Source organism: Acanthochromis polyacanthus, chromosome 8 (genome assembly GCF_021347895.1).
Source record: "Acanthochromis polyacanthus isolate Apoly-LR-REF ecotype Palm Island chromosome 8, KAUST_Apoly_ChrSc, whole genome shotgun sequence".
NCBI classification, from domain to species: Eukaryota; Metazoa; Chordata; class Actinopteri; family Pomacentridae; genus Acanthochromis; species Acanthochromis polyacanthus.
Window position 1 is genome coordinate 21,019,305 of NC_067120.1, and position 18,411 is coordinate 21,037,715.

At 40.5% G+C, this 18,411-nt stretch overlaps 1 protein-coding gene across 1 annotated transcript in view; it reads right to left on the reverse strand.

The window, feature by feature from the left end:
- The window catches only part of pik3c2a (phosphatidylinositol-4-phosphate 3-kinase, catalytic subunit type 2 alpha), a 51,222-nt gene extending 34,921 nt beyond the window's left edge, over positions 1-16,301 (reverse strand). Inside the window, exons 1-3 of the mRNA XM_022202621.2 lie at positions 16,160-16,301; positions 11,216-12,464; positions 434-525 (exon numbers count right to left, since the gene is read on the reverse strand). Coding sequence (XP_022058313.1) covers positions 434-525; positions 11,216-12,382 — 1,259 coding nt within the window. The 5' untranslated portion in view covers positions 12,383-12,464; positions 16,160-16,301. The remainder of the gene's footprint in view (positions 1-433; positions 526-11,215; positions 12,465-16,159) is intronic.
- Between the last annotated feature and the right edge of the window lie 2,110 nt (positions 16,302-18,411).

Sequence of the window (18,411 nt, forward strand, 5' to 3'; positions counted from 1 at the left end):
GCAAATGAATTACACTTAAAGTATGGATGTCATGTTATATAGAAAGAATATGTAACCATAACTGTACTGAACGTTGTTCATATGTTGGTGGATCTACCAGACACTTACTGGTGCTGGATAATTTACAATATTAACATCATTGTTTTGTTTTTTGAAATAACACAGCTGTTGTCAATACAATATATCTCATAAGAGCGCTAATATGGGCAATAGTTAACGTTGCCTGTAGGTGGCGGTGTTCTTTCTCTGTAGGTGGCGCAGTTGGCATCTGTTAAGCTAATCCAACGATAACTGAATGGCTCCCCCTTGTGACAAATCTGTAGCCTGCCAAATATATGTGCATGAGTGATTTAAAGGCTACTTCTATATTTACATCCAAATTATTATCAAGACGCGAAGAAGGTCGATAACAGGAAGTAAGTAAGGATCTTACGCTGCTACGTCTTCACAGAAGCCGACAATCTCCAGGTTCTGAGCGTCCTGTTCCTCCATGGCGACATTCTTTACCAAACCTTTTCCTTTGTCCTGCAGAAGCAAATAAACACACAAACACACAGTCAATGAACTGGAATATACCTGAGCAACCTGCCAACAAACTTCAAAACGAAAGAAGCAGGCCAGATAGAAACAGGCAGGACACAAAGAAAGGAAGTTGCTTTATATGATCTTAGACACAATTTTTCTTGTATAGAATGTCCACATTAAATCTCATTATATCTGTTTAACAGCAAAGGCTATGGACAGCATTGTTTAAGGTTGTTAAGGTGATTTGTGTTTCGGGATTGTTGAAGGGGCAGCTTTATTAAAAACACCCCAGAGCTATGAATCCTACAGAGTGAAAAACATGTTGGCAAGGGCAAAGACTTGACACGCATATACATTTTCAGTTCTTTTATGCTGCTGTCTCCTAAACTCTGATAAAGCATTAGTTTGACATTTAATTAAGGTTAAGTTGTTTAATGTTGATTTAAACAGTGTCTCTTGCACACATTCCAGAGGATGGGTTAGCTTATTGTTATGTCAGAAAAAAATTTCACAATACGAGGAGAAGATCTTTCACTACATCCATTTTTTACTCATAAATATTTTAATAATTGAGTTGAAAGAGCTGTAAATCTGTTTCTTTCTGTCTCTCACACACAGAGGCAAATCCCGAGACACGTCCCCTGGGAATAACTTGAAGAGATTCGAGGAAGTTGGCCTAATGCCGGGAACTCTCAGCTACACTCTGCTTTTTACTGCCGTCTGACTGCCAGCAACTGAGGAATGTGCTTCCTGTAGAACAGGAAATGAGAAGCGAAAGGACTCCGCCTCTTCCTGTGCCAGGCTCTGAGCTGTCTGCAAAAGTGCTCAGTCATGGCTCGGATATCTGTGACTCTGACATCACTCCCAACAAGGGAGAGAGCAGCGTGAAAGCAAGCGAAGCAGGGAAGAACCGGAATGAAAGAAATGTTTGGAATGCCATAACCGAAGTTTATTCCTCCCTTTCGAGATTTCTACTGGATTCTGAACACAGAGGCTTTTGATCCACCGACAGCTTGTCAAGTGTTGGGTCAACCTGACTTCTACATCTCATTTTACAGAAAAACTACATGCTGTTGATGATCAGTTCTCAATAACATCAAGGAACATAACCGGTACAGCATCTTGAGGTGGTCTTGGAATCAATCTGAATTGTTTTATACATACTGCAATGAGCTGATTTTCATTTGTTGTAATAAATGTCAGACTTCAAATTGCTTGTCCTGTCTGTTAAAAACTTAAAAACATTCCGTTTACAACCACAGCAAATAACAGACAGAAAAAAAATCCTCAAATGGTAAAATTTGGAATCAGAAACCGCTTGACACATCAGGCTTACTGATTATTATGCTCTGCCCAACTAACTCAATACTGTCCTGCTTGTTTCAGTTCAACATAAAATGCAGTCAAATAATTGTGCCCCTTTTAAGTCGCCTGGGCATCATTTCTGTAATTCTCACCTTCTGTCTGAGAAGCCCCGTTTTAGCCCCTCTTCAAGACTCCCCTTCCAAATAGCCCAACGTGTTTGGATTGGTCAGCTGGTTTGACAAAAGCAAAACTACGTTTGTTTTGTGCAGAAACCCCAGAGAGATGTAAGCCTAACAGAAGTGGATGCAGCAGGAAACATTGGCGGACCCTTAGGAAGCTGTTTATCTGTTGTTTTCAAGTGGGCCAAAGAAGCTGCTAGGCAGGTGTTATGCAAATGTGCTACATAATGACCTAAATAAGAAACAGAAGACAAGCCTGGACTTTAAACAAGGCATTTCAGGCAGGTAAGAAACAGTGTTTTATGCTGGACAAAATACCTCTCTTTAGCATGGACTTTGAATTTGGTTAGTTTACAGACCTAATGCATGCACAAAAAACATATAAAAAGGAAATAAGTAAACCTATTAGCATAATGTAGGCTCTTTAAGTATTTCAAATTAACCATAGCGGCTCTGGTTCAACTCTGTCCAGTCTCACTGTTGTATGATGGACCTCTTTTTCTCCGCCCTTTGTTTCCTGTCAACTGTCACTGTCAAATAAGTCAAGGCAAAAAAAAAAAAAGAAGTTCAACATGGTTCACCCAAACTATCTTTTAAATCATAACTGTGCAGGCCAAAGAACAGAGACCTCCTGTTAAAAGCTGACCTGACATAACACCAGGAGACGAATATCTCTCGACAGCATGGAGCGTGGAAAGGAGGCCAAAGCCTGAAACCAAACCACCTGCATCTCCAACCAGAGGACAGAGGAGACTGGGTTCTTGCTTTTATGATTTCTGTCATAAACTGTCAAGCTTCAAATGGCAGTCAGTGTTTGAATATTACTGTTTACATATTACTGCACAGTAATTACAAATCCTTGAGTCAATTTGTGTACACTTTCCAAATATGTGCAGCAACCTTGGTTGAGCAGAGGAAAAATATAAATCAAGTAGCACAGAGAGGTGACAGAGATTAAGAGAATGAGAAAGGCAGGAAGTAAAAAACAAAAAACAAAACTGAGGATCAAAGTGAGGGAGACAAAAAAAGTTGGGAAGGAAAGAAAGACAAAACCACTGGAGCACGAGAAAGCCAGCAAGAAACGAGTCCAGCAGAGCACATCAACAGTGTTTGTTTGGAGTCAGGCCTGCTTCAGCAAAAACAAACATGGGTAGGCAATCCAATGAGGCCATGTCTAGCTGATTGTCACACTACAACACACACAGACAGACACACACACATTCAAACATGCACACACACACACACACACACACAGTGGGCTGTACAGTAGGACAGGACCGCCTTTGTTCCACTCGATCGATTTTGTCGCACCCGGACTGAGAGCTCCGGGTGTCAGAAGTCATGGGAACAACTTCATGTAACTCACACGGTGACTAATCTTTCATCCTGTCTCTGCTTTCCTTGGTTGTGTCTCACTGCTCATTTCAATACTGGGAACACACTGTACAGCATACAGGAAGATTACAATATCAGAGTGGCTAGTCATAGAGTGAATGTTGTGGTATGGGATGAACTGAGCAAGTCACATCAAACCTCTCACCGTCTCAGTCAGATTAGTCATGTCTTCTATAGTTCAATTCATCTCTATGTAGTGGAATCAGGGCAAATCTCAAGAGATTCTTGTAGTTTGGGCTGGTTGCTGACAGAAACCTAAATGCAAATGACTATAATCTACAAAAGTCAGTTGCCGGATTTGATAAGTCTTAGTCATGCTTTTTAAACCCTAACTATACAGCACTACTATGTACTATGCATGTACAGACTAACAAAATCCCTCTTACAGCATAGAAGCAGAGAATTTAAATAACACTAACTTCATCTTTGTGAATTTCTTCCAGTTTTCTTACGATGGCTTTACTTTATGAAATTTTCCATTCTTGGAGAAGACAACACATTTGAAATCTTTCAACACTCTTCAAATTGGGGGTCTGATATACCAGTGCAGACAACTGTGCCGATTAAAGTCTGAAAAAGAGTTTCTTTTCGTCCTGGGTGTCCTAAATCATTTACTTGGCTACATTCTGTCCCCGAGTGAGACACAATCAATTATGAAACATGTGATTCCTGGTCCTACAAAATGACACAGATGTGAAAGTATTCATGCTATTTTTCTTGGCTAGCATAAGCCTTTTGGTTCACTTAGAAGGACTATTATGCAACTTTTTAGGCACATTGAATGATGACAAAACATTTCTAGAAATCTGTTGGAAAGACGTACTATGACCTTGAATATTTGCTTTTTCCAACGAGTGCATGAAGATGATGACTGTGACGCCCACATTACTGTATACTTGTCTGCATTTTTTTTAAATGGTTCTGAAAGATTCAAATATCAAATATCAATAGTCAATATCACTTTTCCACAATGTAGACAAAAAACATGGCAACATTCAAGGACTTTCTAATATTGCTGGTGTTGAGATCACAACCACAAGCTTAAACCTGTATTCCTCCTACTGATCAGCAGAAGGTGACTTCTGGTTCCAAAAAAGTCTGATTGTATGAAAGTCTGAAGGAAAATACCTCACTTCTCTCTGGATCTGCTACCTTTTCATGTATTTTCGTAATGATTTTACAGTCTTAATTGCTAATTCAAGCCTCCTTCAATAAAGCACGATGCTCATGTTGTAAATTATGGTCACATTTTCAGTAAGCAAGGGCACTGTGGCAAGTTGAACAGATTCAGCTTTGTGAAGTTCATGCAAATGTGCAGTGAAAATTGAGTGTATCTGCAGCCTGAAGGTGTCAGAATGTTCTGCCCTTAGTGCTTGTCAGATGGTCAAACAGCAGGTGAACCTCCTTATCCCACATCTTTCTGAAGTCAGCATTTGAATTAGATGGTGATGAAAGCCTTAGGAAAAGACTCTCTGAAATCTGCTGTCATTTCAACAATTTATTGGCGCCTCATCTCTCTGACAGCAGGCTTTTTTTTTTGCCTCCTGGAGGATTTTCCATGATCTGTCCACTGTTAGCACTAGAGAACAATGCTTGTATAAGTGAGCTCCAGTTTGGCTTGTTGTGTTGAATGCACACAAGGACAGAGATGCATGTGCACAGAGGAAGCAATACGTCGTCGTGCCAATGGTTTCACACTACTACACTGATCAATAGGTAGCAGCAACGCACAAAGGAATGCAGCAAAAATCCAGCTAATCACCCACATACAAGTATGTTTTGTATTCATGACAGTTCAAGGCTTTGTTATGGAGCCAACAATCTAGACCAGTGTAGTAGTTGCATACAAAAAGGAGTTAATAAATTGATTTAAAATACAGCAAACAAAGAAACATAAAAGAAAAAAAAAACAATATTTTTATCAGTATGGTGGATGACGCTTTTCAATGCTCTTCAAGCAAATTATTTTTATTTTAATTAACAAATTTTATAGCTCATGATATCAAGTTGCTCACTAACTGAATCAAGACCAGTTGGCTTCAACTGTACAACTCCCAAAGGCTTTTCATGTTTTCTGCTGATACACTGGATCAGACATTAAAAAAGGCCTTTCTCTACAGAGCAAACAGTGAGCTTCAGGAACTTTTTGTTTTCTCCAATGGGACACAAACACACAGAGAAGCCTGACTAAGAAGTGAAAGGCCGACCACAGCTTCATCTGGTGGCTGCTGGTAATTCCATGCCCAGCATCAGTACTGAGTTACAGTACACATCCAGACATCAGAGAACTAATTACGTCTGTGCCCGCCAAAGGAGAATAACCCCAGTCTGCCAAAACGAAACTTGCACTCAAATAGTCCCTAGCAACTGTCGATGTCTGATCAGTCAACAAGTTCTGAGAAGCTACACAGCAACTTCTAACCTCCTAGTACAATGTGGTAGCCTCGATCAGACTGTAGCTGTATGAGAAGGGGAAAACTGTGTTTAAATATTAAGCCATATTTCACTCTCACCATGAAAGCAACCTACAAGAGTCAACTCAGTGCAAGAACAAAGTACTACAGTCCAGGGTTCATTTTACAGTATTAATTCATTCAGGAAATACTAAGTGATGCGGTCATGCTGTTCCAGCAATTACAAAAGGGATATTGACTGATTTTAATGGATTGTGAATTTGCAGCAGCTCCCGTCAGCTAAAATGTTTTGGCTGCATATGCAAGCAAAGTTTTCTAAACACTTCAGTTTGGATTAACCTTCATCAGAAAGACTAAGTGACTCTGAGAAGAGTTGAGGGTTACATCAGAGGAACTAACTGCTGTGAAAACACTAATCTACTTCTTCTTTCAATAAGGAAGTGACTAGTGGCTATCCAACTCATATTTCCTGTGACAAAGTGAAATCCTTGCCTTAGAAAACAATCATAAAGCAGAAACTACAGTCATGTGTAGAGAAAGTTCTCCAAAACAATGCTTAATTCATTGCATTCCGATAAGACTTGTTTGCAAGGTTTTTATTGTGTGGAATAGTATCTGCATTCTACCTGCTTGCTCACTGCATCTTCCACAATACTTCTCCTGTTTTCTGCCAGTAAACAAGGTCGACGGTTAGGAGACACAGAGCTGTTTGCCCAGTGAGTCACACATTTAACTGGAATCCATGTCACATCCCTGCATTGCAGCATCTCCTAAGCCTGCATTTGTCTGATGGGAGAAAATTTGGTGTGTGCTAAGTATGTTGCAGCATCTTATACTAGTGCACAAGGTGTAATTAAACAGCTACAAAAGAAAACGAGGCAGAGTCTGGAGTGGGACGGTGAGGAGGTGTGAGACATGTGGGGGAAGAAAGGATTTGACTGTGTATTAAGTTTTTAAAAAATACTGAGCATGTCAGTATTATGCAAATTTCTCTTTCTCTCTCACACACACACAGTGCTCTTGAATCACCACACATATTCTGAAAAGAATCGGCCAGCAGGTAATTTTCACGGAACAGGGCAAGAGCAAGCAGGCATACACGTGCTCAGCCAATCAGCAACAAAGTAATTCAACGTGTTTTCACACGACACCACAGAATCTGATCTACTCTCTGATAACAGCTCTCACACTGTCCATCATTAGCATTTATTACTGAAATTGACCAATTTACGCTCTAAACAATGTATTAAACCATCATAATTTCACTCATTTCAGCATACAATTTTACACCAACAAACAGCCTTTGTGTTTTCATATACTTTCCAGCTCTCTGCAGAGTTCTGTTCAGTTTCTGACAGTTCATGCACACATCTGAATCAAGTGTGAGGTTAATTAATTTGAATGTGTCTCAAACTAGAAGTGGTGAAAGATGCATTAACGTTTAGTGTTGCCCTGCAAACTGTAACAGCAAGGTCTGAACAGGTGTTTGTGCTGTGAGGCGTGACGGCTGTGCTAAAGGCAGAGATATTTTTTAGACTATCACTAAACTGTGATTATCTTGAACCTATGGCTTTACTTCCAAAGGCCAAATGAAAGGTTTAGTAACCAGGCAATGCAGGTTGACAATTCTTTAAGAGACTGAGAACAATGGAAGAAGTAAGGTGAAAAGGGTCTTAAGCATACACAATCTATAGCTACAAGTAATAAACTGAGTGTGAAGACAGAAAGAGCAAGACATATCAATTTAGAGGCAGAGAGAGGAGTAGGAGACAAATGGATGAATAATAAAGAGCAAACGAGGACTTTAAGAAAGAGACATAAGGTTAAGGTGGGGTGACAGAGAGAGGAAGAGGGGTAGACTTGACAGCAGATAGCTTGATTCTCGAAGCTCAAGCTCATTTGTTCCATTTCATACTCCTCTGCCCACACGACCACATCTTACAGTACATTCTTGCCAACAATAACAAGGCTTGGCAAATTCAGGCTGACTTACAGTCATCCAAACACTCATCTTGGAAATAATGGTATTGAAAAAAAGAACTCATGTGACATAACTGCAATGAAAAAAAAAAGTAAAATAATATAATCATGCCTTGGGGAGTGTGTGGTGACCTTTTCTGGTTCAAACAGCTCCCAAAACTGTGTGCTATTAAGTGGAGAAAATTTTTGCAAAGGTAGCGAGACTTGTTCTGTGGCTTGTACAAACATATCAGCTTACACTTAGTCAACTTGCAACCACAGTGCAACTCAAAGCTGCTGTGCTGATGAAGGCTTCATTAAGCTTTTAGAGGAAGGGTGCAGAGGTGTCTGATGTCTGGATGTGTGCTGTAATTCAACACCAGTGTCTCTGTGACAATCAGCCTACATACAGCCTGTATTGGTTAAATATGTCTGTTGTCATCACATATTTATCGATTCAAAGTTGTGGCAACGAAGTGGGTGATCTATAGATCGAGAATAGCATGCAGTTTCATATCAGCAGATTTTTAAAGCAAGTTACATCACCCTCATGCCCATGATTGCCTTTTGTCCTCTGGGATTTGTTCTCTTACACAGAATATTGAAGCAGCGCTCTTTGATAACACTAATGGATCTTATATTTTTGCAGTCCTTAACCCCATTCTGTATTAATGCCCTGTGAGTCATTAATAGACTTTTCAAATGAGTATGCATTTCCATACAATGGCACTAAACAATGATTAAGTAACTAAACGCAAGACAGATTCAGTTCCAAGATTAACCAAGTTCAAATAAGTGTCAAATGACTGTAAGCTTATCTGTTATATTTCATAGTGAAAATGCAGGAAAACACTCCAAAACAATTTACCATCGACAATCTAACTGCATGCTTTCAAAAATGCTTTGGAACAATGTAAATAATACAACATGTGTATGCAAAAACTATGCGCAAACACTAGCTTAAAGGAAAGCAAGACAACTATTTTCAAAGGACTTCAGGGTATTTTAGTGTTTCCTGGGGAAGAAGGCCAAAACTCGACAATACACTGTCCTCCACCAAGACGTGTGGAGGGCAGTCTGTTAAACTCACTGGCCCGAGAAAAAGACAGCTTTCAGTGGTTTAGTAGCTGCTGTGTATAGTCACTGTGGTTTGAAGTCTAGTTTCATTATCATTTTCTTGTTTTTATGCAGATCTAAGACACATCCGCCTCGCTGTTTTCCGACTGTCCTCTTTAACTGTGCTGTTATACTCTTTGTACTGAGCTACCATGTTTACAAACTTAAGACTTCAACCTACCGCTTCAAATCCATAAAATGTTCCTCCCACAAACTACGGGAAGACTTTATTATCAAGCAGATATTGAAAGTGCTGACTTTGTGCCTGCATCACAGGTTATAATCACAGCTGCTCAAAGTACAGCACACGTATGAAAACTGACATACAGCATGTCGTTCTACTGAGTTTAATGAGAGTGGAGCTGGCACAGTAGCTCATGAGGCCGATTTGTTAGGTCATTCTGTTGCTGCTGTAGGGCACAGGGGACCTGTAAGGACTTGTTCCTGTTTATAACAACATGGGCGCCGACTGCCAGCCGAGCAGATAGAACAAGAAGAACAAGCAAACTCACAGCCCATCATGACGCCACACAAAGATCGTAGACACAGCAGATGCAGATAAAAAGTGAGAGTGTGAAGGGACATATCTGAAGAACACTGAGCTAAAAAGGCTCAAGTTACACAACACAGTCGTCTCACCAGCAAGCACATGCGTGAACCTAGACATAACATACAGGCAAGAGTAAACAAGCACCGTTTCATCCTTTCAAGGAAAAGGACATTCCTCAACCCTGAAAGACACAGCTGGGTGTACAGACTGGACAAGATGTCTTGATGAGAGGTAAAGTATACGTCTGTAGAGTCCCACACATGGACTTAAAAGACAAAGTGGAGCAGAACATTAAAGCCTGAGGCAGGTCTTGTTTATAACTTTTCCCACAAGATTTCTTTAATTTCTTCTTTCTTTTTTTTTTACTTTCCCACATCATGATCTTTCCCAACACAATGCTCAAATTGTGTCAAATTTCCCGGTGGGCTGCAACCATGGGAAATTCTGGAAGTCAGGGGTTGTACAGTGCTGTGAGGCTAATTATCACTTTGGTGTGAGAAACATGTCACAGTGACCAATTGTTTGGTCATGACACATCACAACACAATGAGCAGGAAGTGGACGTCTCAATAACCGTAACAAAAAAAAAATGGACACAATGTTCAATAGAACAGCCCTTAAATATCAAGACCAATAGTTACACACTGTGGAATTTCTGACTGCTGGTGGTAATTCAATACAATATTTTAATGAGAGGGTCCACACACGCCTCATTTCTACCTACTCTAGACAGGTCTCACCTCAAAGGCCCCCATGTAAACACCCTAGAGGAACTTTTTGAGTATCTGAAAAGCACTTCTAATGAAGCATGTTAAAAGCTTTTATTTCCAGGCAGGAGACTGACAGCTTCTGGTTCATCAGACTCCCAGATTCTGATGCATGATGACAAATTTACTTATCTGGTATGTGTCAGTATGGCTGTACTCCTCTACACTGAAAGGTCTTGTCACGTCTAACCATCTGAACTCAGAGCTAGCAGCCAAATGACAGATGGTTGTTCAGTTTTAGTGAAGAAAAATCTGCAGCAACAATATCCCATGCCATTTGCCCACAGCACTGCCCCAAATGAATGCTATAAATATTCATTTCAAGAAATTAGATCACTCCTGACTTGTATGGCAAAATTAATCACAAAATGTGGTTGAGGGGAAATTGTGGGGTGAAACAGCGGCTAGCTAACCACGGCGAAACACTTAATTACAGAGAGGAGAAGTAAAAAGGATGCTTTGCTTGTGCTAGTGAATGAATGAGGCACATACTCGTTTGTAAGCAAGATGTGGATGGGTGTCTTCACTGAACAAGCATATCTCTTGTTCTGACTAAAATTTACTCATACTCACGTTTTGAGAACTGTAATTTTATTTCCCTGTGAATTCGGAAGAAATGTATGTATGCTGTCTACAGTGCTGGCATCTTAAAATGCCTAGTCTAGAAAATGGGCATGTTTTGGGATGATAAATGACCAACAATAGCAGTAATAACAGTAGCGAGGTTGTTAGCCCACTGATTCGGCTATTTTGTTGTGTCCAACTCAGATATAATTGGCAGCGACCTGACAATAAAGACAAACAAGCCCACAACTGTCAAAACACAGAGAACAGTGACAAAGTAGCAAAAAGGACTGAGGTTTGAAAACCAGAAGTGCCCATTCATAAATACATCTTTAGCTATGACAATGCCACTCTGGAAAGGCCTCTAAACCTCTGCTGACAAATCTTAAAGCAAAACAACATTTTCATTCATACAACATTTACATTTCACTGTGTTCCTACCTGATTGTTTGGTTTGTGCTGGGAGGAGGTCCCTGGGATGTTGAGCGAGTGACTCCTCGTGACGGCGGCTCCTGTTGATGCTCTCCTGTGCTGTGACCGAACTGACAATGAAACTTTCCCCTCCAGTTTGGGGCTGCTGCTGCTACTACTAGTCCCTTCAGTCTCAAGCACCGCATCCCAAGGATCTCCTGCAGGAACACCTGGTACTGTCTGCGCAGTACCTCCTGATGCCGAGGATGCCTCCTCATTCTCAGCTTTACGCTTTGTGAGTGGGTCTAGATCCAGCCAGTCAAAGCTCCTGATGTGAGGAGGTTCCATCACTGCTGACTGTTGGGGTGGTGGGTTGGGTGCCAGAGAGGCTGTGCCTGCTTGAGAGGAATCTACGTCAGTGCTGGCCACTCTGCCATTCTTCAAGTATTCTGAGGTGCTGGCAATCTTGTCAAACAGTTTTGCCATCTCTGGGTCCACAGTTGGCTGTGGGAAGACCATTGCAGGAGCAGGCTGGATGGGAGTGAAAGTCATGAAAGACTGCTGCTGCGCTGGCAGTGGCATGAAGGGAGACATGGCTGGAGTGAAACCATTTTGAAATGTGCCTGGCTTGGGGAATGGAGCAGAGGGGAATAGTGGGGCAGGCTGATGGGTGGGAGTGGACACACTGGAACTAGATGGGGTGGACAAAACAGGTGTCCACTGGCTGCTCTGGAAAGGAGAGGAGCTACAGACATGGCCTCCAGGGTAGGAAGCACTGAGGTTAAACCCCAGCAGTGATGAAGGGCGGGGCACTTTGCTGTTAGCCCCAAAGTTATCATCAAGTAGGAGCTTTTCAAGCTCCTCATTGGTCAGCTTGTCCACATCAATATCCCTGAACTTGTCCTGCTCTGCCTGTTTCTTGGTTTCTGGGAAGACAATGAGGTCCTTGTCGGGTCTGTTGGTAGAGGATGCAGGTTGAGGAGCAGTAGTGGTAGATTTAGATGGTTTTGGTTTGGAGGAGGATGAGGATGCTCCTGGGGAGGATGAGGGTGCTGAAGTTGAAAGAGTGTGTTTCTTCTCCCTTTGCAATTTTGCTAAAGCCTCTTCTTCCATGCGGAGGGCTTCCTCTTTACCCACAGTCCCCTTTGGCTGGGGGACATCCAGCTTAAACCCATTACCACTTGATATCTGGGCCATTCTGTCAAGTAGAAGGTGCCATGAGCATGACAGCTGCTAAGTCAGTGTGGCCCAAAGAATTGTGGAGAAAGTCTTTAAACACCTAAAAAGAAAGGGAAAGAAAATTTTGGATAAATGACTTTTAGAGGTGGTCAAACAGAGTCAAAGCAGGAAATCAGGAGTCAGGATCAAACCATCAGCCATGCAATTACCACCCAAGGGGAACTGCATGGCTGATGTAATGTACATCCAAAACCACCCAAAAGCAACAAATGCCTGCATAGAATACAGTTTGTTTGTTTGTAGTTCTTCAGTAAAAGTTTCCCTAGGCTTTGTTGAGCATGATTTGATTGCTTATTGATCAACCACCGTTTGTCACATATGCACAGCCACTAATTACTTCTGCTTGATTTGGAGCCAAGGACATCAGTTAGGTCACATAACTGTCAAAGGCTACACTACAAGCATCACATTTGAATTGACATTAGATCACAGCAAGCTCTGCTCTCTTCATATACTTTTGTGCTGTACATTTTGACATCACGAGGTGAACATTCCAATTGTTTAACTAAGCAGCCGGATGGACCACATACCACTAAAAAGAAAAGACTACATCAAACAACTGCACAATATGATTTATAACAAGGAGGTGACATATGACTCACCTCACTTATTGACATGCTGTCACCTTTCAAATCTGGGTGCCACTGTGCAAGACAGAAGCTAATTTATTTTCTTAAATGATTAATCTCTCAATTATTTTTTTCTACTAATCACTTAATCATTTTCTTTATAAACTATGAAAAATACATGAAAGACGCGCATAATGACCTCATCATCATACTACTTGTTTTTAACCATACAATCTCCATTCTTGATAATCAAAACTATTCATGGTTAGCTTACAACAACAGGAATCGTATCCCACGTCTATGACATGAGAAAAACATTGCTGCAAAGAGTGTTTTGTGATCCTAAAATGACACAGCGCCTACTCAAAGCAACCATTCATCGGACGATCACAGCCCCAGGGTTGAGTGAGTTCCTTCTCTCCCCAGGCGTCACCGGCCTCTCCTGAGCTTCCCCTCCCATTGTGGTGAAGACTGGCTGTGCTGGGGCTCAGGCTAGCCTAACACTATTGTGCAGCTGAGGAATTTGGCATGCTAAACAGTCCAACGGGTCTCTCTCTCTCTCTTCCTCTGGCTTTCTTTCATTCTGTTAGCATTATGTTAGCATCACGGCCCAAGATTGTCTTATCAGCTGTGCGAACACCAGCGGGCAGCGACAATGTGGCTGCATTCATTAAGCATTTTACTCGGAGAGCTTAGAGCCAACTTTGCCAAGAACACTGCTTGGGGAAACTAAATGCAGACAGAAAGTCATCATCCTTGGGTGCATGCTGTCATTGGATGGCTAAATTGTCTGAAGAAATGTCATGCGCTCTCACAAAAGATCTGTGCATTACTGATTTTTGCACCCAGCAAGAATGCATGCTCTGACAGATTGCGGCTTTGCATTTAAACTGCCTGCTTATAAGGATAGAAATCAAAGGGTGAGCGTCCTTTAACTGCCAAAAGTCAGAGCACTGAGCACTCAACAGTAGCTACTTCCTTATTCTCGACGTAAACATTGAGTTAATTTGAGAAAGTGCTAATATGATTGAAATTGGCTTTAGTCTTGGTTTTCTCAACTATTCTGCACAATAGATTATTGCAGATTGGGCAATTTGATTCCAATTCAAGGCAGATTCAGAACCTTTAACTGAGGAGATTCAACAAGACTGATCCTGAATCAACATAGCCATATGTTACAGTTCATATATGGCAAGACCAGACACACAAGAAAAGAAAAATGTCTGATCCTCCGGCCTCTAAATCCTCAATTCAACATTTGAGCATAACCATAGCACTGTCAAAGTGTTCAGAAGATAGAAACTGCCCTAGCCACGCACCTAAAATGAAAATTCTTACTTAAGTGAAAAGGTTTATGGATATAAAAGTCACCATTAATGGAATCGCACAAGAGTGTGGAGAATTCTCTGATCTTTTTTGCATGATGGTTTGACAAAACGACCATCATATTTTTAAACCCTACACATACAATTTACTTTCACTTCTCCTTTAAGTATCTTTATCGTGCAGTATTATACTGTGGAAATTCTTAATAAGCTTGTGTATCCACTGACGGTCCTGATAGGGCTGAATCTGTTCATCAAAGATATAAAAGTCTCCGCAATATAAGTATATTCATAACATCTATGAACACAACTTTACACACATTGTTATCTTCTGAAACTTTAGAACATCCTGCAGAGTTTATAATATTGTTTGAATGGTTTGAACAATGCTTGGCTGCAAAGTGTGGCCTAAGGTTGCACTCATATTTTGAGTTCACACCTAATGAAAATGAGAGACAGTTTATTTTTTCATAACAACTGTGCAAAAGTACACAAGTTAGCAAAACACAGAGCAGCTGATCAAAGTACAGCAAAACATCTTTACAAAGGAAAATAAGTAACCAGGTCCTAAATATAGATGTGTAAGTTGTGTTTGGTGGCTCAAGAAAAGGCCAGGTTGTCTCCTAAAACACTATCTGGAAAGGGAAATAAATGACTAACAGGAGCATGTTGGAGCACCAGAGAGCCAAAATGTCCAATGTTGCCCACTTGGCCTCAATCTGACCAAATAAACTGTACAGATGCAAAACTGTGCTTACTCTTATAACTACTGAATCCTGCATCTGCATTCACAAATGCACACAAAACAATAAAAGGCCCAGATTTATCCCATCTTTTAAAATATAAGACCTTTAGTTGAACACTGGATTGCACATTGACAGACGAGCAGCAGAACATGCAATTACTGCTCATATTCAGTTCCTGTTCAGATTGTATTCTTACAGTGTTCAGAACAGAGTGTCTTCTCTGGTTAGCTTTATTCTAAGGAGGACTCAAGGTTGATATTCAGACTCCACAATGTTAATGCTGTCTGAAAACCTCCACTTTTCCTGGATTAACTGTTGGGAGAACACAATGTTTCATTTGATCATAAGTGATGCTAACTAACTTCAATCTTGTTCTCAGCCCATATTGTATTTTTTGTTAAAAAAAATAAATATGGAAGACTATAGGAATACAATCGATGGAAGCATGTTTGTCATAACACAATCAACTAACGCTGAAAAATAAGCTTTTTAGCCTTCAGAACACATTATTTATACTCAGCCCAGCTAGCTAGCTAACCCCTCGGCTGATGCTCACCTGATACCAAGTGATGTGTATTGTCAATAAGTAATTAACGTTTGCTGTTTTTACACTTTACGCATTTTAAAATAAAAGCTTTACTGTTCTTAATACGAGATATCAGTGACTTATAACAAGTACAAGTAAGAAAGTTGCAAATTAACCCAGCTAGGCCGATGAAATGTCTCTTCTTAATACTCCAAGAGCGGGTTTTTGGAACTTTAACTTTGTTGGATGCTAAGTTAGCCGCTAAACCTGCTAAAACTGAACACACAATAAGCGAACGTACCGTTCACACAAACATTAAACCGACTAAATTCAGCTCAACAACGATAATTTACACGGCTGCTCACTACTTGGTAGGACACTGATTTAATAATTTAAAAGTACCCAGACAACTGCTCTGGTCCTGCCAACTACCCACAACAAGGAAGAAGCGCAGCTTTTCTCAAACGGGAAACGCTGGGGAACGACGAAGCCACAACAGCGGATTTCAGGCGACTCCGAGCTGAAACTTTTACCCTCAGACAAGCACTGTAAAACGGCTTACTCCTCACCTTTCAGCGGTGCGGTGTTTGGAGCCATTTTTCCTGCAGCTGCATTTTTCCATCCACTTGCACAGAGGAGACGTCAGTTCCTGCTGAGGTGGTTGCTGGAGGTTTGGTTGGACACAGTTGGATAATGTTCCTGCTCGGATGGATGCATTTGAGGTCGGGTCACCGGGAGAGCAGCGCCGCCGTGTGGAGCACAGCGGCCGGTGTCCCCATAAATCACGGTGTCAACTGTGACGGATGAGCAATAGTTATATACAGCGTAACAACATTATAACTCCTCAATAAAATGATGCTGATTTCTGCCTATTTAACAGAGAATTTTGACCTAACTTGGTTTGATATCTAGATAGATAGATAGATAGATAGATAGATAGATAGATAGATAGATAGATAGATAGATAGATAGATAGATAGATAGATAGATAGATAGATAGATCATACATTTTGTTGGTTTGCAGTTATTATTTTTGGAATGCTTTACTTAAACTACTAAAAAGTAATAGAAAAATCAGTATACTAAAATGCTGCTATGCACTGTATACAAACAGTATTTTATTGACATGATTATAGCAACATTCATGTAAATTTCATATACAATTAACATGTATATATGTTGTAATTGATATAATTATATACATTTACTTAAGTGCTGTGAGCTACTTTGGAACTATTTTGGAATACATTAATTTACTAATTCTTTATGTACTTTAAACTTCAAACTCCATTACATTTCATTAGGAAATACCATGTATTTAAGAGGTACACTTACTGACCACATTGCTAGTCAATATATGAAAAAAATGTACATGTCCATGTCCAAAAAATGAAAAACAATCATTATCATCACCATTATCTGTACACCTCTTAATCCTCATTAGGGGCTGGAGTCTATCCCAGCTGACTTGGGGCAAAGGCAAGGGACACCCTGGACAGGTCAGCAGTTTATCGCAGGGCTACATGTACAGACAAACAATCACACTCACATTCACACCTACAGGCAATTTACAAAAAATCAGTTTACCACTACATGTTTTTGGACTGTGGGAGGAAGCAGGAGTACCCGGATAAAACCCACGCATGCACAGGGAGAACATGCCAACTCCATGCAGAAAGATCCCGGGAAGGCCGGAACGCAAATTGGGATCTTCTAGCTGCAAGGTAACAATGCTAACCACTACTCCACTGTGCAGCCAGAAAATCAATGAGTATACAACAACTCTATTACTCACCGAACACAAATGCAGTTTTTCATTTACACAGTTACTGCAATGTTCATTCAAATTGCTTATAGATTATACTGTTTTGTCTATTTTAGTTTAACGCTCAGCAATTTCATTCAATTACAATGCCTTTAAAAATGTATTAACCCCTCTTAGGAGTTTTCCCTTTAACTGCTTTTTAACATTGAATCTTGATGAATATAAGTTGGATGTTTTGACAAGAACTTACAAAAAAATGCAACAGATACAGATTTCTACAAAATAAATTATCTAAAAGATAAAATAAATAATAAGCCACTGCATAATATTCCCCTCCTTGACGTCAGTATTTAGCAGATGCACCTTTGGTTGCAATTATAGCACTGAGTCTGTATGGATAGATTTCAGTAAGCTTTGCCCATCTGGACACTGCAATTTTACTATATACTTATTTGTAAAACTGCTCAAGGTGGAATTATGGTCTAGTCTATTGGCTAAAATAGTAAATTTTGGTCTCATCAAATCAAACAATCCATAAAATGTTTCGCTTTACTTCAGAGGCTCCAACAGGCCTTATGGTGAACCACAGTCCGGACAACACCAGTCAAAAGTTTGGACACAGCAGCTCATTCAAATGAATGAGAAAATGTGTCCAAACTTTTAACTAGTTTTGTACACCAATCAGGCATAACATTGTGACTACTGACAGGTGAAGTGAATAACACTAATTATCTCTTCGTCATGGCACGTGCTAATGGTTTGGATATATATTTTATATACACATTATGATAACGCTTTGTCCTCAAAGTTTATGTGTTAGAAGCAAGAGAAATGGGCAAGTGTAAGGATTCAGACAAGTTTGAAAATGACCAAATTGCAATGACTAGATGACTGGGTCAGAGCATCTCCAAAACTACAGCTCTTGTGGGGTGTTCCTGGTCTGCAGTGGTCAGAATCTATCAAAAATGGTCCTATGAAGGAACCAATGACAGGGTGATGGGCGGCTAAGGCTCACTGATGCATGTGGGGAGCAAAGGCTGCCCGTGTGGTCTGATC